The 25,335-nt window shown below is 45.0% G+C and overlaps 1 protein-coding gene across 2 annotated transcripts in view; it reads right to left on the reverse strand.

Annotated features, from left to right (window-relative positions):
- Positions 1 to 8,182: 8,182 nt before the first annotated feature.
- Positions 8,183 to 25,335, reverse strand: part of aox6 (aldehyde oxidase 6) — a 31,969-nt gene continuing 14,816 nt past the window's right edge. The window contains exons 2-35 of one of the 2 annotated variants that reach the window (XM_079671931.1): positions 25,190 to 25,247; positions 24,754 to 24,850; positions 24,565 to 24,673; positions 24,206 to 24,332; positions 23,896 to 23,957; positions 23,658 to 23,735; positions 21,790 to 21,870; positions 21,497 to 21,641; positions 21,255 to 21,347; positions 21,021 to 21,172; positions 20,769 to 20,862; positions 20,576 to 20,685; positions 20,274 to 20,458; positions 19,980 to 20,142; positions 19,823 to 19,900; positions 19,561 to 19,730; positions 19,356 to 19,482; positions 18,995 to 19,117; positions 12,469 to 12,565; positions 12,184 to 12,308; positions 11,913 to 12,046; positions 11,673 to 11,760; positions 11,498 to 11,584; positions 11,216 to 11,407; positions 10,910 to 11,137; positions 10,706 to 10,801; positions 10,311 to 10,439; positions 10,099 to 10,173; positions 9,920 to 9,972; positions 9,736 to 9,850; positions 9,595 to 9,660; positions 9,232 to 9,420; positions 8,957 to 9,124; positions 8,183 to 8,697 (exon numbers count right to left, since the gene is read on the reverse strand). In XM_079671931.1, the coding sequence (XP_079528057.1) occupies positions 8,647 to 8,697; positions 8,957 to 9,124; positions 9,232 to 9,420; positions 9,595 to 9,660; positions 9,736 to 9,850; positions 9,920 to 9,972; positions 10,099 to 10,173; positions 10,311 to 10,439; positions 10,706 to 10,801; positions 10,910 to 11,137; positions 11,216 to 11,407; positions 11,498 to 11,584; positions 11,673 to 11,760; positions 11,913 to 12,046; positions 12,184 to 12,308; positions 12,469 to 12,565; positions 18,995 to 19,117; positions 19,356 to 19,482; positions 19,561 to 19,730; positions 19,823 to 19,900; positions 19,980 to 20,142; positions 20,274 to 20,458; positions 20,576 to 20,685; positions 20,769 to 20,862; positions 21,021 to 21,172; positions 21,255 to 21,347; positions 21,497 to 21,641; positions 21,790 to 21,870; positions 23,658 to 23,735; positions 23,896 to 23,957; positions 24,206 to 24,332; positions 24,565 to 24,673; positions 24,754 to 24,791 (3,828 nt within the window). In that variant the 5' untranslated portion in view covers positions 24,792 to 24,850; positions 25,190 to 25,247 and the 3' untranslated portion in view covers positions 8,183 to 8,646. Of the gene's footprint in view, positions 8,698 to 8,956; positions 9,125 to 9,231; positions 9,421 to 9,594; positions 9,661 to 9,735; positions 9,851 to 9,919; positions 9,973 to 10,098; positions 10,174 to 10,310; positions 10,440 to 10,705; positions 10,802 to 10,909; positions 11,408 to 11,497; positions 11,585 to 11,672; positions 11,761 to 11,912; positions 12,047 to 12,183; positions 12,309 to 12,468; positions 12,566 to 18,994; positions 19,118 to 19,355; positions 19,483 to 19,560; positions 19,731 to 19,822; positions 19,901 to 19,979; positions 20,143 to 20,273; positions 20,459 to 20,575; positions 20,686 to 20,768; positions 20,863 to 21,020; positions 21,173 to 21,254; positions 21,348 to 21,496; positions 21,642 to 21,789; positions 21,871 to 23,657; positions 23,736 to 23,895; positions 23,958 to 24,205; positions 24,333 to 24,564; positions 24,674 to 24,753; positions 24,851 to 25,189; positions 25,248 to 25,335 lie in introns of both variants that reach the window. The other variant, XM_079671930.1, reaches the window with a different exon arrangement.

The raw sequence follows: 25,335 nt of genomic DNA on the forward strand, positions 1-25,335 counted from the left end.
ACCCCGCCCCCTCTGTTGGTCGGAGACGCTTTTTAGGGTAAAGTCAGAGCCCTAGAGAGAATAGCTGACTGCTCGGATGACACATGTGCAACAGTTCAGCAACCGACGAGATGTACTCAGAAGAGAGACTGGAGGGAATAAACAGCGATAACTGGAGTTTCCTGTGACTTAAAAGGTCAGTCAAAGGCTGAACTCACTCAAAAACAAAGAAGCAAACAAACAAAGAAGCAAACAAAAAAATATGCAAACAAACACACACATGTGAGCAAGCAGCTATGCTAATGGGTAATATAGTTGGTACAGTCCTTCCGGTTGACAGACTCTGATGTGCACACTTCAAACATGATTCTCGATTAGTTTCCCCTTTCTTTAAACTGCTTTTAGAGGATACAACTACAGCTTTATATATAACACACTTGATTATATATTAAGCTGTTGTATATAAATATATATATATAAATAAATAAATATGAGCGCACATTGTCTCACAAGCAAAAAAAACAATCCTTAAAACAACAGTCAAGTGAACAGTCCACTCTCCATACAAAGAACCAGATGCTTCAACAGGCCATATCCAAATCTGTATTTAAAAGTTTTAGAGCTAGGAACATGGAATGCCGTTTAAGCCAAAATTAAATACATAAATAATAAAATAAATACATATATATATATATATATATATATATAAATATATATATATATATATATATATATATATATATATGTTATATATATGTTGTTACTTTAAAGTGTTGTTACTGACCTTTTTCTCTTTTATTTTCTTTACCTCACCTGTAACTGCTGAGACCCTGAGGAACATGCACACTGGACTGACCTGCTCTGGCAACCTGATTTCCACTGTACGTAATAGTATTTGGTTATGGTATATTATTTATATACATCAAAGGCACAATGCACCCCCCAGAGACACACATGTATTGAGTGATATTTTGCATTGGTCATGTGAAATCATCTTTACATACTAGAAAACTGTAGGAGCGGCAACTTGTTTTGAAATTGAATTTTTAATATCTGATAATAAAGTTGATCTGTTTTTTTATTCTTCTCTCTTCCCAGCTCCATCCATCACCATTCTCTGTTCCTGCAGGTCCTGCTTGCTAATCAATGCTCATATTTTTTTACACAATTACAAATGTATTGTATGACATGAAGTTGTGCTTCATTCTGAGTCAATAATAAATTAATTCTGCCTTCAACTGCAAAATGATTGTGGACTGCACCGACATCCATGTAGCTGCCCCCCAGTAAGATGAACCAAGCAAAGTTGACACTCAACATACAGCTGTGCTCTTAAGTTTACATGAAGAATTTGTGAAATATTGGTAATAACAGGTTTAAATGATTATTAGTAATTCATTATATAATGTTCTCATTGTAGACGAGCAGACAGGGAGCCAGATGAGAAAAGCAAAATATGCAGCTGCCATTTTCCACATGGAAAAGAGAAAGGGCCAAGTGTATTTGAGTGGACAAAAGAGAAAGGGAGCTTAGCTGTTAATCAGTCCAGGGAACTGAAAACTACTAACTCCACTAACCCACTGAAAAACAGTCCGTAGAGATTTAAAGGCGTAGTTGTAGTTCAGTCAAACGTTTCATTTGGATTCATTTGACAACAGTCAGCTATTTTCATAAAGAATATATATATTTTTCAAAGTCAATTTTATTGTCAATCTTACTCAGTTTGTGTTTATAGACAGAGAGATCAAAAAGACGTTTCCAACAATCCCAAATACGAAAAATAAAATTATACAATTTACAGATATGTATACAAATATATATATCCTATATACACCATCATGTATAATGATGGTGTATGATGTAGAAGGAAGTATGGTAGATAACAAGTAAATATAGAGTTACATACAGATCCATGTTACAGCAAAAGATGGAATAACTAAGAAACACGCAGTATAATAATAATTACATGCAACAATTAAATAACTGCTCAGCATCTCCACCGCAATCCCAATCTGCTGTGTCCTGTTTTCCTCCCCTCTGCGTAACACCCCATCACACATACGAAACACAACGCAGAGTCCGAGGGTGTTAAGAGTATGTTTATTTAAATGTCCTCCTCTCTAATGGCCAACACAGGGAGCATATGCTGGGTGTAGAATTTTTCCAGGAGGAGGAGATTTCCATGCCATGGGTCTTTGGGGATGGGGATGATGATCGCCTCCTTCGTGGTCCACAGTAGCAGAGACTCCGGTCTTTGATGTGCAGCTGTTATATAATATACAATACATTTTTGAAAAACATTTGATCAACAAAAAAAAAGTATTTGGTCAGGATCTAGTGTAGTTTATTAATTAATCAATGCTCTCTACATTAGGAAAACATATACCAGTGTACCAGAGGGAGTCACACACAGCTGTGCCTAGATAACCAAACAAATTGACAAGATAACCAAAATCCTTGAATCTACACACAGCAAATAAACTCAAATGACACAACGAGATGTACAAGGAGAACACACATATAGTCGATATAAAACTGGCCGCTTCAATCTGAAGAGCAACTAAAACAAAACACGGGAGTGTATCTTGTTTTTGTGAACACTAATGTTATCCACAGCATACACAGAGACCACGAAGTTCTTAAGGAGAAAACTAGTTGCTAAAACAAAACACATTAGTGTACCTTGTTAGCTAGCTGACATTAACCTTAAACATTGCACTCATATTACTCACTGAAACCTTGTAAAGCCGGTCCCGCATGCTGGCTCTTACAGAACCGACTAACTCCCCTTTCGTGTATGTACAGCTCTCAACATGCCCAGACTTCTAGTGATTTTCACCTCGTTTTATACTTTTTTCGCCTCATTCTGAAAGAAACAGGTGAAATTTGCTAACGTGACGGCCATCTTTGTGATGGTGACGCGTATTGTGCGAGACCAGAGACCTGTAGTTCACTGAGCGGTTTCACACAAAAAAATGTGTAACTTCACAGTTTTACGACACATTTTTATTTTTTTGACTTGCAAAATGTTCTTTTAATTTGACAAACATCATATGTGTCATTCGTGGCACAATTCAAACGGGATCGAAAGATGACTTTTCTCTCTCCATTGACTTCAATGTATAATTTTCTGCTTCCGGGGTCCCATGGGTCGGAAGTAGATGGGCGGGACTTCGCCACTCAATAAATAAGGCAATAAATATATATAAATGTACATTTAAATACACATTTATTTATTTCAGGCGGGACTTTTATTTCATAGTGCCACTTTTATTTATTTCAAGAGACTTTTATTTCATAATGTCACATTTATTTATTTCAAGAGACTTTTATTTCATAATGTGAAGTTACATTTACATTTCTAATATTCAAATGAACGGGGCGTGGTTAGCTCACAGATCCAGACCAAAGCAACAGCACCACAAGACTGACTCAATAGCTCTTGTTTCACACTCCAGTACTCTGAAGTGGTTTACCAACCGCCAATAAACAAATCCGGTTCCGGTTCAAGAACCATTCTTGTGCTTTTCTGGTGCTTAACTGGTTCTTCTCTGGTTCTGCCCCCTTTACACCAAACCGGTTCCAGAGCCAGTACCGGGCTACAGCCTGATTTAGCTCTGGTTCTTCCTGTTTCAGCCGCAGCGGAGCCGGCTCTAAACCATGGTCTAAACACCAAAAACCGGTTCTTAGCTGACCTAACCCCAGTTGGCTGCCCAGCAAGAACCAAGAACCACGCTCACGTCGGAGGGGCCGAGATTAACCTGAGCCATAACAGTTCATGGCGAGTACGGCAAATGAAAGTTGTAACAAGCAGTAGTGCTGAGCAAAGTGACTAGAACGCAACCACACACTTATAAAAAAACATACATTTTGGACAAATTATACTAAAAAATGTCGTTTTTCCTGGATTTTTTGACACACTAAACCAGAATGTTTTTCTGATATCTTTCCCTCCTCACCTCATACTGTACCTCAAACACCGCACCTACAGGGTAACTTGGAGAGGGTCCGAGTACGACCCTTGTCAATTAACTACAGGGGTCCCTCAGGGCTCTGTTCTTGGTCCCCTCCTCTTCTCCTTGTACACAAACTCGCTCGGATCTGTCATTAGCCCGCATGGTTTTTCATACCACTGCTACGCTGACGACACTCAATTCATTCTGTCCTTTCCCCGCTCAGAGACCCAGGTCATCGCACGCATCTCTGCTTGTCTAGCCGAAATCTCTCAGTGGATGTCTGCTCATCACCTCAAGCTCAACCTTGACAAGACTGAACTGCTTTTCCTTCCGGGAAAAGATTGTCCCACTCTTGACCGAACAATCAACATCGGCACCTCTGTTGTTTCCCCGACTCAGACTGCAAGGAATCTGGGTGTGATCCTAGATAACAAACTGTCCTTTACTTCAAACATCGCTGCTACAACCCGCTGCTGCAGATACACTCTTTACAACATCAGGAGGATACGTCCCCAGCTGACCCAGAAAGCGACGCAGGTTCTGGTCCAGGCTCTCATCTTCTCACGCCTAGACTACTGCAACTCCCTCCTGGCTGGTCTACCTGCATGTGCCATCCGACCTCTGCAGCTCATCCAGAATGCAGCGGCTCGTCTGGTCTTCAACCTTCAAAAATGTTCCCACACCACGCCGCTCCTCCGCTCCCTTCACTGGCTTCCGGTAACTGCTAGAATCCACTTCAAGACACTGGTACTTGCGTACCATGCTGTGAATGGATCTGGCCCTTCCTACATCCAGGACATGGTTAAACCGTACACCCCAGCACGTGCACTTCGCTCTGCATCAGCCAAACGACTCGCTGCACCCGCACTGCGAGGGGGACCCAAGTTCCCATCAGCAAAAACACATGGGTTTGCTATCCTGGCTCCAAAATGGTGGAATGAGCTCTCCATTGAAATCAGGACAGCAGAAAGCTTACACATCTTCCGTCACAGACTGAAAACTCATCTCTTTCGACTCCACTTCGAGCGATAGAATTACTAACAAAGAACTGCTAACAGCGCACTTATATACTAATAAAGGGCTGGCTTATCTAAAGCCAGTTGAGTAGCACTTGAAATGTTTGGCTCTATGAAACCTGATGTAATTATATGATTCTGTTTTCTTCAAGGTTGTATCTTCCTGGTCGAATGTACTTATTGTAAGTCGCTTTGGATAAAAGCGTCAGCTAAATGCAATGTAATGTAATGTAACATACATACTATGTTGTTTTTCCAGATATTTTCGACATACTCCACTTCATGGTGTCTTTTCTTCTTTTCTCGCCACAGGACTGCGTGGACATTCATCTGACATCAATGAAGACGGTGTCTTTTTGAGTTTCTGAAGAACTTAGGGTACTATACTATGACTTTTATGATATTGTCGACTAGGTCGTTTTTTCAGATATTTTCGAAATACTATTCTTTGTTGATTTTTTGCATTTTTATATTTCAGTCAGACAACTCACGTGTTTCTTTGACATGTTTATTAGAAGCAGCATATAGTTTGAGTTTGGCATCTAGGCTCGGGCCTCATCACTCCACAGATGTACATAGAACATTGAGTGATGATTAGATAACTATCCCCTGAGCCTAAAGGTGGAAGCTGGGGTGGTGTTGGGGGGGCATGCGAGCAGCAGCAGGAACATGAACGCAGCAGTAGCAAGTGAATGCAGCAGCAGCAGCATAGCGAGGCAGAGGCAGGTAGATCTGGCAGCTTAAATAGAGCGGCAAGTTAATGAGAATGTGTTTGGTTGGGTGTAAGAGGGACCACGTATTAATGTATCATTGGTGCTCGAGTTGACTGCCCTGAACTAGCTTGCAAGCTTCACCCCATGTTATAGATATTTTCATTCTACTAAACTGACATCATGGTTTCTTTTCCTTCTTTTCCTGGAACACCGAGTGCAAGTACATCTGGCATCAACGAAGACGGTGGCTTCTGGAGATCCTGAAGAACTTACGGTACTATACTTTGACTTTTCTGATAAATCCGACATACTATACTATGTCGTTTTTATTCAATTTTTCTTCTGACATTACTATATTATACTATGTCATTTTTTATTAAAATTGTTCACCCTAATATATTATTCGTTTTTTTCTAAAACTTCTATACTCTGTAGTTTTCTGTCATTTTCAATCTACTATTCAGACTTTTTTCATTTTTTTCGGCATATTATACTATGTCGTTTTAGCATATTTTAGACATACTGACTTCATGGTGTCTTTTTCTTCTTTTCTCCCCACAGGACCGCGAGGACAATCATCTGACATCAATGAAGACGGTGGCTTCTTGAGTTTCTGAAGAACTTACGGTACTATACTATGACTTTTTATGATATTTTAGACATACTGTACGATGTTTTCTTTTTGCATTTTTCCGACATTGGTTAGGGTTAGGAATTTTTTGTAATTTTCTCCAACATGCTATAATATTAATTTTTAGCAGACTATCGGCAGTGAGTGCAGGCCCCTGCACAGGAGTGCAGGGAGAGCCGGCAGACACATATCGGCCGCTTATTAGACTTAGCAGACTTGGAGACGTTTAGCAGACTTAGCAGACTTAGGGACGTTTAGCAGACTTAGCAGACTTAGGGACGTTTAGCAGACTTAGCAGACTTGGAGACGTTTAGCAGACTTAGCAGACTTAGGGACGTTTAGCAGACTTAGCAGACTTAGGGACGTTTAGCAGACTTAGCAGACTTGGAGACGTTTAGCAGACTTAGCAGACTTAGGGACGTTTAGCAGACTTAGCAGACTTGGGGACGTTTAGCAGACTTAGCAGACTTGGGGACGTTTAGCAGACTTAGCAGACTTAGGGACGTTTAGCAGACTTGGGGAAAAGGCCGCACTGCTATGTATGAATAAAATGAATAAATGTGAATAAAGCAAAGGTTTCTTAAAATACATTTGTCTCCTTGGTTCATTTCCAGTTCCTAGGATAGTATCCTATTCACTTCACTCCCTAACCCCCATTTCTTCTATTCCTTTAATTATTATGCTATTCACCAATTCATCCCATTACCATTTTATCCTTATCCATCCACTCTCTGCAATTTATAAGGCTCAAACCTGCAACCTCTGATCTACCAACCGCCCTTTTATCTCCTTGAGCTATGAGACCTGTTGACAGTTCTCTGCTTTTACTTGTATTTGACTTCTTCGTTTTGAAGAAGAAATCTTAAATCTCCACCCGAGGTTTGAACTCACATTCTCTGGTCTCCAAGACGGGTTCTTATCACAGTGAGCCATTCGGTGTGACACAGTTAGATGTTCCCTGGCCTATCTGAGATTTTCACCTCAGGTTTGATGAGAGAGATGCTGCTTGTTTGACGATTTGGAAGTTGTGTGAGTGTATGGCTAGAGGGCAGGACCTATAAACACATTTACTACCCAATAGCATTGTGAGGCAAACAAAAGGCACGTTTGACTATGTCAATATAGTTTAAAAAAAACAACAACACTTACTGACTGTTTTAGGATAGCTTAAACAGATGTTGTAAAATAAGAACCGGGGGCCTTACAGTAACGTTGCACTAGATGGCAGCAAAGTGTTTTTGATCTGAGAGAAGAACAAAACAAGATATCTCAATAAAATATACTTTGACCCAAAGACTGAAGCTAGTGTGCAACATCTCTCGCTGGTTTTTTAGCTGACAGGATTTAAAAAAGAAAACAAGCGTTGCTAAATAATGCATCCACCTATTAAGTTCCTTTACATACACTGTAGGATTAAACTATTTTACCAGCTGATATGTTGTACTGTTTTGAAGTGGACGTTACATAATTTTTTTCACATTTCAAAACCTCATTTTAGAATAATAGTTTAGGAAAGCTCTCTGAAATGCTTAAAAACACAGCGAAAAGAACACAAGAGAATTCACACTGAGAAATAATGATAATTAATCAAACAAACCTTGCAAACTTAGACAAATCACATAAAGGAAATGCTACTAAAATAAAATATGAATGACTCTTAATGTTCATAAACTATAGACTTCAGATTATTTATCACCATTGATGAACCAAAAATCAAATATAGATATCATTTCCAAACCGTGCTTTGCCGTACAAATCATTGAAATGTCTGGGAGTTTTCCCTTGAAGCTATGCGCACTCCCGCGAGGTTCATGCATATCTCAGCCTGACACCGTTCCATGGAAATAACAAATACATACTTCATATTCATTTTAAAATGTACAAGTATTATATCAACATTTTAATTTGATCAATTCACCCAGTTTATTTTACAAATATTGAGTCACATCTGCACTTGTTTTATATTATAGGGCCATTCTAGAAGTGCTTCTGTGTCCCTTTCTGATTTTTCTAAACATGAAGTTTCACCAGATAGGCTGATCTGTTTTAATTAGCAATAGTTTTAATCACTTAATTTACTTTTTTAAGTGCCACTGAATAATAAAGACGAATAATATTGTGCTTAATTATGTATTCTTCTATTGAAATAGTGATACTGGAGGATGAGAGCAAGGGCAAAGAATTAAATTGCAATAACAATGTAACAATAACAATTATAAATGTTTCATTGGTTGGTTCAAAAGAACAGAGAAGATTTAAAGATCATTGAGTATAACTGTGTTACTTCATTATGGTTTGTTGCATTCATGCACTGCTTTAGTATTCACATACAAAGATTGACAGGTTGAGTTTCAGATGTTTAAGGCCCATGGTGTGAAAGATCCTGGTTTGCTGGCTGGAATCTGGGAACAAAATAAAACACAAACCAACAAATATCAGCACTGGAGAATGCTAAATGTAAAATCTCTGGAATTTTAAACCAGGGTAGAATAACATTTTGAAATCAAATAAAACCAATGACAGAATAGCAGACCTTAAATAAATACCTGCTATTGGAGAAATCACAGTAAATTAGGCAGGTACAAAGTAAAACAAACACTTCAACTGATCTCAACCACTGCAGTTTCTGTGTAGAAACACCCATATTTCTGCAGTTTTTACCTTCTGAGTCAACGGGGAGGCGCAGGCGAGGCAGATCCTCTCCGGAGTCGCAGGGCTGTTTAGAGAAAACGGGCCAAATAACCCGGAGTCAGAGCGAGCTGCAGACACGGCGTCTTTGATGGCGAAGAACACAGTGCTGCCCAGGAAGAGGATAGGCTCTCCAATACCCTGCAGGACCAAACACCAGGAACATTTATTGTCTCATTAATTGAGGGACACACATCAGAGAAGCGAGAAAAAGTTTTCTCATCAACAATGTAAAATCAATGTTAAACCTTTGAGGAGTAGATGGCGTGGGGGTTGTCGGAGTTCGACAGCAAGTAGACGTTGAAGTGAAGCGGCACGTCGCACACCGCCGGGATCTTATACTGAGACGGACCGCGAGTGTACAGGTGCCCGGCGGGGGAGAACTTCAGCTCCTCCAGAGTGAACAGACCCAGACCCTGCATGAAGGCTCCTTCAATCTGAGGAGAGAGGAGGCAGGAAAGGAAGGGAGGAAGAGACAACAAATAAGATGTTAAACAGTAAAGAAAAAGGGGGAAATGGAGATAAAAATACAAATAAAAGAGACGAGTAAGCTCTGAAGAGCATCTGTTCCTAGTTATCCTAATTATGTTGCATTTAAATCAGCCACTCACTTGGCCGATGTCAATTGACGGGTTCACACTTTTCCCGATGTCCGCCACAATGTCTGTCCTTACCGTCTTTAGGATAAAAAGAACCAACGTTATTTATTTATTATGCAGATTTATCTCTTTAAACGTAAAACATGTCCTGACCCTGTAGTCTCCTGTTAGGCAGTCCAGCTCCACCTCACAGCAACACACTCCAAAGGTGAAGTAAGCGTACGGCTGCCCCTCCATCTTCTCCCAGTCCATGTACAGGTCCGGTCCTCTGAGGACAGGGATGTGTTACTGTCACTTCATAAATAAATATTAAATGATCATAAATGTGAAGTCCTACCTGTAGAATCCAGTAACTGATAAACTGATTTTATCCATAAAGGCTGCCATGACCTGAGAATAAATAAAAGAAAACAGAATCTGTGATAAAAATGCTAATTACTTTTGGGAAAATACCTATCTTTAAAGCTCAATCAAGGAGTTATCTAATTCATGTTTTCCATTATTGTGCAATTATACCCAGCTCTCCCATGATCCTTTGGGGTTCTTCTTCCTGATTGGCTCCAGGCGCTGGTACAGAATCTGGCAGGCATCCTGAATAACAGAAAAAAATAAACAATACACGTAAATGATATGTCAAATAAACTACAACTTACAACTAAATTGTGTCATTTAAGAGACATTTATAAAAAAACAATAAAACACAAATACCAAACAGGAAGTGATGTTACCTTCACTGCCATGCCGTTGGCGTCCGTGCCGTAGGACGCAGCTGACGGGGAGGTGTTGGGGACGGTGTTGGTGCTGGTCTCACTGATGTAGATCTTAGAGGCGGGGATGTGGAGCTCCCGACTCGCTACCTGACAGGAAACAGGGAACAGAACCGGAGAGGAAAGGGTCAATTCTGATTTTGTTCCTTTCTTTAACTTTAACCGACAGCATATGCAAATTCAGTTGTATTTTCAAAATAAAACATGAACTATTTACTAGCTTTCCTTTCCTCTATAAATGCACTCTTCATCAGGACCTTTTTTTGTTGTCAAAATCGTGTTTCTTGACTTATTTCGGGCTGGCAGATGTCACACATTTTGAGTCTTTTTCACTCACACTGAAGAACTTCCTGTACCTGTTGCATCTTAGTGTGCAGCCCCTGACCCATCTCCGTCCCCCCGTGAGAGACCAGAACAGAGCCGTCTTTATAGATGTGCACCAAAGCTGCAGCCTTTATACACAAACAAGCACACAATCACCATCAGTGTATATTAAGATATATACTGATTTAAAGCATAATAAGCTGAACCTAACCACGCCTAAAAAATACCAAACTGACCTGGTTTAGGAAGCTTTCTGAAAATGCGACCCCGAACTTAACGGGGACGATGGCCATGCCTCTCTTCCTCCAGCGGTGCTGCAGGTTGAACTCCTGCGCGGCACTGCGGCGGGCGCTGAACTCACACTTCTCCTTACACTCCTGCCAGCAGCGCCGCAGGTTCTCCGGGCTGAACGCAAACTTGTAGTGAGTGATGGACGGACCCTCGTACATGTTCATCTCCCTGATCTGATACACAATTTGAAAACAGGAATTAGTGATTGTACCACTGATGAGTAATACTAAGCATATTGATTGGATAATGACCTGGTCTGCAGGGCGTCCCAGCGCCATGGCCACGTCGTTGATCATGTTCTCCAGGACCATGAGGCCCTGCGGCACGCCGAAGCCCCTGAAGGCGGTGTTGGAGGGCAGGTTGGTGCTGCAGGCGGCGCCGCGTCCCCGCAGGTTCGGGATGTTGTAGGCGTTGTCAAAGTGGAGCAGAATCTTCTCGGCTACCTGCCAGATGAAGAAGAAGATGAAGAAGAATTTCGAGGGTTACAGTTTGTCAGTTCATCTGGTAAATAAATATAAAAAGATTTTACGCACAAAGACAGATTCATCCACTGCGTTTCCAGCGTTGATGAAGTACTGGATATCTGCCGCCACGATCCTCCCATCGTGCATGAAACCCACCTGAAAAAAAATAACAATATTTTATCACTTTTCCTGAAAACCTTCACAAGGTTTAATCCATCAACTTCTGGCAAGTGTTTCTTATTACTTTGTATTTGGCGAGGACAGGGTGGCGGCCTCCTGTGATCAACATGTCCTCTCCTCGCTCCAAAACACAGCGCACTGCACGATTAGTCCTAAATACAGAAACAATCAAAGCAATTACCATAAATAAAAAGAAGAATTGAAACCTCATTTTCTTTCTCGTTTAATTTCAATACAGTAATTGGTTTTGTATTAAACAGACATATTCTGATGCTGTGTGTTGTGGTTTTCCATTGTGACTTACTTCCACGCAGCCACAGACGTAATACAAGCCAGGATCGCGGTTTTGAAGACCTTCCCTCCGAAAGCTCCTCCGATCCGTTTGACGTGACATGTGACTCTGTTAGACGGGATGCCCAACGTCTCTGCTATAGCGTCCTGCGCCCAGGAAAATGAGACAAATCCATCAAATCCCAGATATCTTTTGTAGGTGCCGTCATCAAGTGTTAATTGTTAACAGATTGGTAATATAAATGTTTTGATGATCACTAATGGTCTAAAAATCATCTGTGTACCTGAGTAAATGACAAATGCTGACTGGAGACGTAAACGTTGAACTCAGTCTCCTCTCCAACGGGAACTACCAGCATGCTTTGCGTCTCCAAGTAGAAATGTTCCTGACCTCCCATTCTAAACTCTCCTGTGGAAAACATTTGCGATAATTACAGACGCTAGCACGCACTGGCGTGCTATTAGCGAACACAGTGACGTGTAAACACTTTGGACAAATACAAAACCTGGTCCCGTTTGATTATGTTCAGATGTTAATAGAACTAATATGTTTCAGCACAGACTCTTACCTTCATGAATCTGATCGACAGTTTTCAACGCTTCGGTCACTTTTCCTCTCTCGATGCTTCTCAGAGGCTCGTAGAAAGACGACTTCTCAATGGCTTCCTATCACAGGGAGTCACAATAAAAAATGATGGAAAAAATTGGGTTGTGCGGAAAATTGATTAATGTATCTTCTAAGATTTTGAATCGATTTACAACTCCTTAGATTGCTTTTTTACAGCTACTACATTTTGTCTTAAAGGTCATATGCCATGGCCATTTCTACTGATCATAATTCCATTGTTGAGGTCTACTAGAATAGATTTATATTGTGCAATTTTCCAAACTCACATTGGTTCTATTTCGTCCCTACTGACCACCAGAGGCGGTGCTTTAGCATTGGATATGTCCGTCGCGCGCATGCGCAGCTCGAGTACCAATAACAACAAATTCACCTGTGACCCACGTGACACCGGCTATATCAGCCGGTGTCGTCAGAGGATCTGTTCCTTTCATCTTCTCGTTGCGCGAGAGTACCGTGGCTACATTTTTGTAGCCTACAGCTTTCGTTCGGTTGGAACATTGGCATCCTTATCCTCCTGGACATCTCCACGGCATTCGACACAGTCTCCCACACTATCCTACTCAACCGCCTATCCGTCTACCTTGGCCTCTCTGGTACAGCCCTCTCCTGGTTCCATTCCTACCTCTCCAACAGGCAACAGTTTGTGACCATCGGAAAATCCAGCTCTCCCCCAGCCCCTGTCAACCAAGGTGTGCCGCAATGTTCGGTGCTCGGCCCCCTTCTATTCAACATCTACATGCTCCCCCTCGGTGAAATCATTCGCCAACATGGTCTCAACTTCCACTCCTATGCCGACGACACCCAACTCTAAATCAGTACCAATCCATCATCCCAGATACCCCCACTGTAACTTGTCAACTGCCTCCGCGACATCCAAGCCTGGATGTCAAAAAATCTACTTAAACTCAACAATAACAAAACAGAGCTCATGGTTGTGGCCCCAAAAACACTGCTCCGGAAGGTTGGAGATGTGCTCCTCACCATCGATGGCGGCTCCATCCACCCTTCCCCCGAGGTTCGCAGCCTGGGCGTCACTCTGGACTCTAGCCTCACCTTTAACTTCCACATCAGGTCAACTGTCAAAACTGCATTTTGTCATCTACGAAACATCTCCAGACTCCGGCCCTCTCTCCCCCGTTGCAGAAACATTAATCCATACCTTCATCTTCTCTCGTCTGAGTTCTGTTCGGGGTCACCAGCAAAGCCCTGGACAGGCTCCAGTACGTCCAGAACTCTGCAGCCAGGCTCCTCACCCGCACTAAGCCCTGGCACCACATCACCCCTACCCTCATCCACCTTCACTGCCTCCCGGTCAAGTCACGCATCCAATACAAACTCCTCCTGCTAACTTACAAATCTCTCCACTCCCTAGCCCCTCCATACATCTCTGACCTCCTTCAGCCCTACACCCCCTCTCGTCACCTGCGGTCCTCCGACAAAGGGCTGCTCGCCATCCAGCGCTCCAAGCTGAAAACATTAGGCAACAGAGCCTTCAATGTCGCAGCCCCCACCCTCTGGAATTCTCTCCCCTCTGCAATCAGGAATGCAGACTCTCTGGACACCTTCAAAAGACACCTCAAACACCATCTGTTCACTCAGGCCTTTGGCCTCAACTAATATACAGTACTCAGCAACCTGTTCCTGTTTTGTTTTCTTCAGCCTATGTATCTGTATGATTATTATTACTTTTTGTCTTGTTTTGTTACTTCCCATTGTAAAGCGTCCTTGGGTTTCGTGAAAGGCGCTATATAAATTGAAATTATTATTATTATTATGGCGGCCATTATTCGTACGGCCCTGGCGCACTTGCAGATTCCGGTTCCACAGGCCGACTTGGTTCAGGGTAGTGCCTTCTTCAGGCGTAGCCCAGCCCCTGTCCCCCTTACCGTTCCTCCTTCAGAGGAGTACCTGAGGGAGCTCCAGGCATGCTGGAGGGACACCAGGGCCCTCTGCCACGCTGGCTCTGATGCCCGGACCTTGGCTGCCATGCAGGACCCGGCGAGGGTGGGACTGGGTGGCATGCCACCCATTGAGGCTGCCGTCGCCTCCCTGATGAGGCTCTAAGGCCTGAGGTCAGGTGCCCTCTGCCTCAGTGCAGGGTCACAGATGGGCTGCTCTGTAGGGCCTACGACGCAGCGGCACGCATGGGTCGTATCGGGAACTCCCTCTCCCATCTAATGCTGGCAGTCTCCACCTCGCTGCAGCAGGCTCCGTCGAGCCTTCTTTGCTGGGCCTCAGTGATGCTTCACTGCAGGCCTTTGCGCTAATGACTATGGAATTGGGACGAGTTATGTCCTTTCTGGTACAGACTCATCGCCAGGTTTGGCTGGCCCAGTCACCACTAATGGAGACATGTAGGAGAGTCCTCCGTAGCGTGCCAGTCGAGCCAGGGAAGCTGTTTGGGTCAGCTGCCCTGGAGGCGCTGGAGCGTGCTGCCCAAGCTAGGCAGACCAGGCAGTAGCTCTCGGGTCTTCGCAGACCCGTGCCCACTCCCAGCAGGCCCAGGGGCCGCTCTAGCAGCCGCACTCAGCCACCCACTTACAGGGGTGGTCTGCAGAGGTCCCAGCGGCCCACTCAACCGGCCAATGACTTTCGTGCCCCAGGTCGCCTGGCTTCCAGGCGGCCTCGCGCTTCAGAGCCTTACCGGGTGGCTAGGCCCTGAAGTCCCGGGGCCGGTCGGCGGCGGTTTTTCCAAGCAGCAGTGCAGCTACTGGGCTGCCTGTACTTCCGACCCTTGGGTGGTCTCCACCCTAACCCAGGGCTACGAATTGCAGTTCCGACGCCGGCCCCTAGCCTTCGGCCGGGTCAGAATGACAGTTGTCAACGACCCGGCAAAGGCCTTAGCTCTGGCCCAAGAGTTGTCCGTCCTCTTGGCCAAGGGCGCAATCGAGCCAGTGGACCCTCTGCTTCAGGGCGGGGGGTTCTACTCGGCGTACTTTCTTGTGAGCAAGAAAGTTAGCGGATTCCGTCCAGTTCTGGACCTCAGAGGAATCAACAGATTCCTGAAGGTACTGCCCTTCCATATGCTAACCACAGCAGACACCCTCCGTGTGGTCGCACAGGGGGAGTGGTTCACAACCGTGGACTTGAGGGACGCCTACTTCCACGTGCCAATTGCATCCCATCACCGGAAGTTCTTGAGGTTCGCCTTTCAGGGCCGACATTATCAGTTCCGGGTGCTTCCCTTTGGTCTCTCCGTCTCTCCAAGGGTGTTCACCAGGGTCGTTGCGGCAGCGCTCGCTCCCCTGCAGGCACAGGGCGTGAAGGTCCTGCCTTATCTGGACGACTGGCTGGTTTGCGCGCCGTCCCGGGCCCAAGTGGTCCAGGATACGGCGTGCCTCTCATCTCACGTAGTCCGGTTGGGCCTAACAGTGAACACCGGGAAGAGTTGCCTGGACCCTTCCCAACAGGTCACTTACCTGGGGATGGTCCTAGATTCGGTCGCCATGAGGGCCTACCTGACACCTCGTCGTGTGGACGACATTTCCCACCATCTTCGCATCTTCAGACTGGGCAAGAGGGTGCCTTACATCCAGTTCCTCCGGCTCTTAGGCAGACTGACAGCTGCCTCAGCAGTTGTGCCCTTGGGCCTGCTGTCACTGCGCCCATGCAGATGTGGCTCAACAACTTTCACTTGGACGCCAAGCGGCACAGGTACAGGAGAGTCAGGGTGTCTCAGCGGTGCCTCCACTCTCTGTCCCGCTGGAGGGACAAGGCCTATCTTCTGATGGGTGTGCCCATGGGCGCCATCCCATCCTGCTGGGAGACTGTCACTGTGGATGCGTGTCTCTCGGGGTGGGGTGCGGTGTGGCAGGGCAGGACTATTCAGGGTCAGTGGTCTGCCCAGGAAGGTGCACGCCATATCAATGTGCTGGGGCTGCGGGCGGTGTTGCTCGCACTCATGCACTTTTTACCCCAATAGGCGGGCAGGCATGTGTTTGTTCGTTCGGACAACATGTCCGCCGGTGCCCAAATCAACCACCATGGGGGCACCAGGTCCGCACAGCTGCTCCGCGTTTCTCAGAGCCTCTTGCCTTGGGCGCTCCCCCGCCTCGCCAGTCTGCGGGCAGTCTTTCTGCCAGGAGACCTGAATCAGGTTGCAGATTTCCTCTCACGGCGCAAGCCCCCACCGGGGGAGTGGAGGCTTCACTCAGAGGTGGTGGAGACAATTTGGTGCCTTTTCGGCACCTCTTTGCCTCGGAAGGGTCGAGGCACTGCCCCCTCTGCTTCTCCTGGACGGAGGTGACCAGCCCGATGGGTCAGGACGCCCTGGCGCACGACTGGCCGGACGCTCTCCTGTATGCCTTCCCGCCGCTGCCTCTGATACTGCAGACGCTTCAGAGGGTCCTTACTCAGGGGCACAGGTTCCTTCTGGTTGCCCCCCGCTGGCCGGGGAGAGTCTGGCTCCCACTGCTGCACAGCCTCTGCTGCAGCCCACCATGGCTTCTCCCCGACAGGAAGGACCTTCTGTCACAGCTCAAGGGTCAGATCTGGCATCCCGACCCTCACCGCCTTCAGCTCTGTGTTTGGCCTCTGCAGGGCCCAACCCACTGTTGAGCGGTTTCGCGGCATCTGTCAGGGAAACTATTCTGAATGCCAGAGCTCCATCCACTCGGGCACAGTATGAGTGCAAATGGAAGCTCTTCTCCCACTGGTGTGTGAGTAAGGCTGAGAATCCGGGACATTGCTCCGTGGCCACCATTTTAGAGTTCCTGCAGTCCCTTCTGGATAGTGGACGCTCCCACTCCACTTTGAAGGTGTATATGGCAGCTATCTCTGCCCGACATGCCGGAGTCGATGGCGCCACAGTGGGGCGCCACAGGTTGGTGTCCCTCTTTCTAAGAGGGGCTCTACGGCAGCGTCCCCCTAGCACCCCAAGGGCCCCGGCTTGGGACCTGCCCCTAGTGCTGGATGCCCTATCATCTCCTCCCTTCGAGACCCTGGACCAGGTCAGGCTTAAGTGGCTGTCCCTGAAGGCAGCATTTCTGCTTGCCATAATGCTACGGCCTGTATACGGCAGTCAGAGCAGCTCTTCGTTTGCCATGGTGGCACTAGGAAGGGTCGTGCTCTCTCGAAACAGCGGCTGTCCCACTGGGTGGTTGATACCATCATATATGCCTCTGGGGTCAGTGGCGGCCCCCCGCCATCAGGGGTCAGATGCCACTCCACAAGAAGCATCTCAACATCGTGGGCTGCCCTAAGAGGGGTGCCCCTGGAGACCATCTGCGCCGCGGCGTCATGGGCGTCTTCCGGCACATTCTCCAGGTTCTACCGGGTCAATGTCGCCACTCCTCACCCTCTGGGTGTGGTCCTGTTGCCAAGCTCCGCTGCTTCCAGCTAGGTGAGTAAGTGCTTGGATTCTTCATGACATGGTTGGTATAGGTCATCCAGTGCTAAAGCACCGCCTCTGGCGGTCAGTAGGGACAAAATAGAACGATAGTTACGGCTGTAACTACGAGTCCCGGATGACCGCCAGAGTATCCTGTCACTCAGAATTATTGTGTGCTCGCGAGAAAATTCTGGGAACAGATCCTCTGACGACACCGGCTGATATAGCCGGTGTCACGTGGGTCACAGGTGACTTTGTTGTTATTGGTACTCGAGCTGCGCATGCGCGCGATGGACATATCCAGTGCTAAAGCACCGCCTCTGGCGGTCATCCGCGACTCATAGAACCGTAGTTACAGCCGTAACTATCGTTTCTCATACAGCAACTCTGTGTAGTATGTGTATTCCATCTCTGTCCTAAATGGCTTGTTGGAGCTCCTGCCCCCCCTCCCTGTGAGCCCAGTGGCCGTCTGCGAGACAGTGAGACACAGCGAAACACAGCCCGAAACCAGCCCGAGCACACACACACACAACCGCAGCCTGGCTGGGAGTTTGTGTGTGTTCTCACACACAGACTCACAGCCTCGTCGTGTCCCGCCGTCTCAGGGACGGTGTGTGTGTGTGTGTGTGTGTGTGTGTGTGTGTGACGTGTGTGTGTGTGTGTGTGTGTGTGTGTGTGTGTGTGTGTGTGTGTGTGTGTGTGTGTGTGTGTGTGTGTGTGTGTGTGTGTGCGTGTGCGTGTGTGTGTGTGTAACGGAACGGCTCCGCGGATTGGTCCATTTGGGTATGGGCACGTCACTGTACCCAGGAAGCAAACAATGGAAAAAGAGAAATCTCCAACGAGGCGTTCTGGGGCAGCATAGACAGGTATTTTCTGTGTTAGAGTTTTACTCGCTACAGGGTGTACTTTGAGGGTTTGTGACTTTGCAGACCGTTTACATGCAGAAAAACCTTCATAACACACAAGAGGACGGGTAATAACCGGAAAAGCATGACATGGGACCTTTAACTATGCTTTTTTGTGTTTACATTATTGCAAGAAACTCCATAATTCTATACAAACTGTCGTGGTAAATCCACACAAAAAGCGCATCTCAGGTTGGATTTGTTATATGTCAGTAAATCAGGACTCCACTCACCTCTGTGGTGAAGATGGGCTCCGGCAGGTCTTCGTACCCGACCTTCACCGCCGCTGCTCCTCTTCTGGCGTGAGCTCTCGTATCAGCGAGCACCGCACACAACATCTGCCCCACGCACGACACCTGCACAGATAAATCACATTAATCACCGTATAAACATGGGGAACCTTGAAATTAAAGTGTTTTCCCATAAATAAGTTGGAATTCTGTTTGCTTTTTGAAGGATCTACACAGTGTTATCAGTAAAGAGGGTGTAAGACTTGAGTGTAAATAATATGTCATCAGTCAGTTTTCTAACTATCACTGTTTTCAATGTGTACACACACCATTAGAAAGAGGTGTGCACACGCTCACACTGTACCTCGCTCTCAGCAAGCAGCTCCTCTTCATACCCGCACATTTCACGGACTTTCTTCCCAGGAATGTCTTTGACTGTGATGACATCCACAACACCAGGAAGCTGCAGAGCCTCGCTCACATCCAGCCGTCTGTCGGATTAAAAGTAAAAGTTTAAAAACGATGCAGGAAATCTAAATTGTAGTCAGAGATCCTTACTTTTTCCTTACGTGATTCTAGCCTTGGCTCGAGAGCTGGTGACCAGAGCGAGGAACAGCTCCCCGTCTGTCGTCGGGATGTCGTCGCAGTAAACCGCCTCTCCTGTGGCCTGGCTGAGGGCGGAGCGATGCATCATGGGACGCCCCACAGGGTCCTGCTCGCTCTGGCTCTTTGACACATGCTGAAGAACAAGCAGAAGAAGAAGTCAGGTTTGCATATTAAAAGTGGTTTATCAAAATGTAAAATGCTTTAGATTAACATTTATTTTCTCACCTGGAACTCCTGCAGACTGGGTTGGATCTCTTTGGGGAGAGGCTGCATTTTCTCAGGAACCTCATCTGTAATCACATTCTGCACACAGAAACTCTAGTATCTTACTGGTTTCTAGAGGGAATTAAAGCATGTTTCTTTGTATCAGTCCTTGTCCTACCATGTCTCTGAGTCTCTGCAGGACCTCCAGGTTGAACTTGAAGAGGAAGCTGAGAGTCAGAGAGCGACGAAACTCCACTTTTCCTCCAGGAGCCGAAGGAGGGAGCACCAACTCCTCCAGGAGGACGTCATACGCCCGGCTCAGGGTCTCCTCGTCCCAACGCCTGAAGGAAACACGCTCTATAGTCATGCTTGGTCGTTTTATTGAATAAAGAAATCAAGGATGGTGGAATAATGACAAAAAGAAAGTGGGAAACAGAGGAAAGAAAATCCTGCTTATCTAATAATCAAACACCTTGAGATGATAGCCTGGCAGGTTTTGGAGGCGCTAACAGTGGTGGGTCCCATCCCACCGTAGTAAATACTGACGTCCTGCACCACCCGGGACCCCTCGGAGAAGAACACCCTCATCCCGGTGGTCACCGTGGAGAAGCTGCTCTCCTTCCTCGGAGCCTGTCGGAAAGCTCGGACAAACTCCCCCTGCAGGAACACACAGAGGAGATCAGATTTAACCTTCTTATCAGCTGTTACAAACAAACTACTTAATCTATCTTAATACACTGCAAATGGGAGGACTCTTAGAAACGATAAGTGTACCTTCCTGGAGAAGGGAATAAAGACAGAAAGCAGAATCTCTTCTGGCTTCAGGATGGTTTTCCCGAAGCTCACGAAGAAGTTTTGATCCAGAGGAACCTCTCGTCTTCCTCCTGGTAAAAAGGAACAAAAGTGTCTGACATTAATTTTCATTTTTAGAAAGTTTGAACGGATGTTCTACCAGAAATCTACTCACCGTTAGAAATGACGCTCACTCTGCAGCTCCCAGCAGCTAAAACAGGGTTCAGGTCTGAGTTTGGGAACGCGCTCATGATGTTGCCTCCAAGAGACTAAACGTGTAAAAGCAAAAATAAAAAAACTTCAGTCATTTCCATTTCTATAATTCTTCTCCATGTTTTCTTTCATTGTACTTGCTTTGTAGATACATCCTCTAAATCGAAGGGACTAATATTTATTTGATACTAATAAACGAGTAAAGTGTTTTTACAGCAACGTTACGGATCTGCTGGCTTCCCAGGTTCCCCAGCTGTTGGATCAGAGCTCTGAACAGCTCAGTTTTCTCCTGCGGACTCTGAAGCAGCAGCTTCTCCAGAAGAGACTGAAGCTCAGAGAGACTGCAGCCCGCCCCCACCCAAACACCTGAAAAGTAAAGAGGAGTTCAAAAATGATTATTATCTGTATGATGATTACGTACAAATTGATATTATAAATGTGTTTTTACCTTGTGGAGTCTGAGTGACCTCAAACAGCTCCATCACTCTGGTTGGAGAGATTATCAGCGGGTGCACGGTGCCTTTAAACTTTATATCTGGACCTTTAACAGGAATCAGAGTGTAGGTCAACTTGGACAGTAAAGACTCACTACATCATGCCTACTTATGATCCTATGACTGTTTTGTACTTGTGATAAACTGTCAAAGGAACAGCTGCAGAAAGTCTGAATAAACCTAAAATCAATCTGACCTATGTTTGTGTTCCCCATCACCAGAGGAGCTGCAGGGTTTCTGGTCTTCAGCTGCAGCAGCTCCTGCAGGGAGGAGGGGGACACCCAACGCATCCTCTCCCCCTGGAAGGTGAGGCTCTGTGGGCTCTCGCTCTCTGACATCAGCTGTGGAGAAACTTGCATTTTAATACTGCAGCTTCATGGGAACAGTATTGGATAAACACGACCTGGAATGACCCTTTGTGAGTAAACACTCTGAGCAGTGTGTTACATATTAACTTCTTGTTGCTTGAAAAAAGATCTCATGTCTTACGATCAGTTCAGGAGGGAAGATCAGCTCCTGGGTCGGGTCCGGAGGAAGAAACTCCTCCTTGTTGAACAACTGTGGCTTTTCCTGCAGAACATTGAGAGAGGAGGAAAACAAGGCAAGGCAAGTTTATATAGCACCTTTCAACACAAGGCAATTCCAAGTGCTTTACAAAAAAGTAAAGACATTAAGAAAATGGCATGTAAAATCACTCATTAAAAAGCAAAGATAATAAAATAAACATTAAAAGAAAAAATACATGGATAAAAGTTACAGTTGCAGTTTAAGATGTGAATAGTTCAATTAATAGCAGCAGCAACAAGAAAAGTCTTCAGCCTGGATTTAAAAGTAGTCAGAGTTGCAGCGGACCTGCAGGTTTCTGGGAGTTTGTTCCAGATATATGGAACATGATAACTAAACGCTGCTTCTCCATGTTTAGTTCTGACTCTGGGGACAGAAAGCTGACCCGTCCCTGAAGACCTGAGAGATCTGGATGGTTCATAATTTAGCAGTAGATCAGAAATGTATTTTGGGCCTAAACCATTTATAAACCAGCAGCAGTATTTTTTAAATCAATTATTTGACACACAGGAAGCCAGTGTAAAGACTTCAGAACAGAAGTGATGTGATCCACTGTCTTAGTGTTAGTGAGGACTCGATCAGCAGTGTTCTGAATCAGCTGCAGCTTTCTAATACATTTTTTAGTGAGACCTGTAAAGACACCATTACAGTAGTCCAGTCTACTGAAGATAAAAGCATGGACAAGTTTTTCCAAATCCTGCTGTGACATTAGTCTTTTAATCCTTGATATGTTCTTTAGGTGATAGTAGGCTGATTTAGTAACTGTTTGAATGTGACTGTTGAAACTCAGGTCAGAGTCCATGACTATTCTGGCTTTATCTGTTATTTTGAACATTGCCGACTGAAGCTCAGCGCTAACTTTTATACGTTCTGCCTTGGCTCCAAAAACCATGACCTCAGTTTTATCTTTGTTTAACTGGAGAAAGTTCTGACACATCCAGTCATTGATTTGTTCAATGCACTTACTCAGTGTTTGAATTGGAGAATAGTCTCCTGGTGAAATAGTTACGTAAATGTGTGTGTCATCTGCATAGCTATGGTAACTTATTTTGTTTTTTGTCATTATCTGAGCTAGTGGTAGCATGTAGACGTTAAAGAGAAGAGGCCCCAAGATGGAGCCTTGAGGAACCCCACATGTCATATTTGTCCACTCAGATTTGTATTTACCTATAGAAACAAAGTTTTTCCTGTCCTTTAAGTAGGATTCAAACCAATTTAGAACTGTTTCCGAAAGTCCCACCCAGTTTTCTAGTCGGTCTAGTAATATATTGTGGTCAACAGTGTCAAACGCAGCACTGAGATCTAATAATACTAACACTGAAGTTCTGCCACTGTCTGTGTTTAAATGGATGTCATTGAAGACCTTAACAAGAGCAGGCTCAGTGCTGTGGTTTGGACGAAAGCCTGACTGGAACACATCGAAACAGTTATTTAAATGCAAGTTCAACTGTTGAAAAACAACTTTTTCAATGATTTTACCTAGAAATGGCAGGTTTGATATGGGCCTGTAGTTGTTCATTACTGAAGCGTCTAGATTATTCTTTTTTAAGAGCGGTTTAATGACTGCAATTTTATTGCATAAGCATTTAATGGGATACATGGGACACCATGGCAAGATTATTAAGTGAATGTTTTTCCTTCCTCTGCTCCTCTTGTTTGTTTGTTGGTTATTCTTTTATTTTTAAATGTTTTTGCTCTGTACCATTATTTGTTTTTTAAATGCTTAAAAAAATGGAAATAGAAAAAAGACAAATAACTAGAAAAGAAAGACATTTCTTTTTACTTAAACTCACATGCTCTGCTTCATCATCATTTTTGTCTCCATTGAGGCAACAGTCTCCGGCTCCATTAGCTTGACAGCAGTTTTCTTCCTGTTGGTTTTAGTTGGAGTAAAATGAATCCTTAATGTTTTTCCTTGTGTTTGCTAGGCTATGCCTGGTGATATTAACCAGTTCTGCAGACACATTAAGTTACAGTCTTGCAAAAACAGAATTATATAATTTGTATTCCCTGCAGAGCGGAGCTTTGTACCTGACAGAAAGTCCTGCAGCCGTCGATAATGGGCCGATATCCAGTACAGCGACACAGATTTCCTGGTAAAACAAAAACACAGAATAAGGAGGCATAACCGATTTGTGAGACTTCATTAATAATCACTTGGTGTTTTCACATGAATATAAATAACTGGATTCATGGAAAAGGCACGACTGCACCAATTTCTAAAATCACAAATCAAAACTCACATTTTCAGATCCGCTTTTAACATGTAATTATTGTTGTGTGTTGTGTTTTTAAAGGTGCGTTATATATGCCTATTATGAATAAAATCCAGCAGACAGACCGGCGAGGTGCTGTGTGATGTCCTCCATGCTGGGCTGAGGTTTGTTCCTCAGCAGGGTGTACATCGACATCACCATGCCCGGGGTGCAGAAACCGCACTGAGAGCCGTGAGCCTTCGCTATCCGCTCCTAAAAAAGCACAGCATCAAAAAGAAAATCTTTAACTCATACATTTGTTCCTTGACGAAGGTGTGTTTTGCATTAAAAGGGAAGTGTGTTTGGGGCTGTACATCTAGAGGCATTTACAGTTGCTGTAACATGCATGCACATCACTTTGGGAAATGGAGGAAGAAAATGATCGCTCTCTTCCCCCTCAGCACTTAATGCTGAGGTGCTCATGAGCAAGGCGTCCCTCACTGACCTGCACTGGGTGGATGCGGCTCTTGGTGCTGCCGACCCCCTCCACGGTGGTGACGGCGGCTCCCTGCAGCGAGCAGAGCGGCAGCAGGCAGGCGTTCGCTGAGAAATGCCTGAAAGTAAGGTGAAGGGAAACTGTGTGTTCTGCAGAAAATATACTCCAGTGGTCCTCCATTGTTATCAGAAAGGATACATGATGGTTTTGGTGGCAGGTTGGTAGCGGGACACCATGACGGTGCACGCCCCGCAGCCTCCCCCCCCGCAGCCAGACTTAGTTCCCGTTAACCTCACTGCAGCCACCGTCAAGGGAAATAACCAAGATGCAAGCACACTTAATAAACTAAAATCAAATAACTATGCATGCATTGTAAACCAATAAGTAGCAGCATTATTTATTTTTTTAAAGTAGGGGAACATATAAAAAGTAGTGAAGTTGCAGCCAGTAATACAAATTAATTGCAGAAGCTATTTGCACATTTCATTGATATTGCACAGTGTTATAGTTTGTTAGTCTGTATTTAGTGTGTGTGTGTGTGTGTGTGTGTGTGTGTGTGTGTGTGTGTGTGTGTGTGTGTGTGTGTGTGTGTGTGTGTGTGTGTGTGTGTGTGTGTGTGTGGTCTGAAGGATACGCTTCTCTCTGAGGAAGGTCAGCAGCGTGGTCTCAGGGTCAGCATTCTTCTCTGTTACCTAACACAAGGTAAATATTTATCTTATTAAACTTACTTTGCATCCAAAGAAAATATCACATATGCATTAAATAGTTGCAAACCAAATC

Source organism: Notothenia rossii, assembly GCF_949606895.1.
Source record: "Notothenia rossii genome assembly, chromosome: 3".
Taxonomy (NCBI): domain Eukaryota; kingdom Metazoa; phylum Chordata; class Actinopteri; order Perciformes; family Nototheniidae; genus Notothenia; species Notothenia rossii.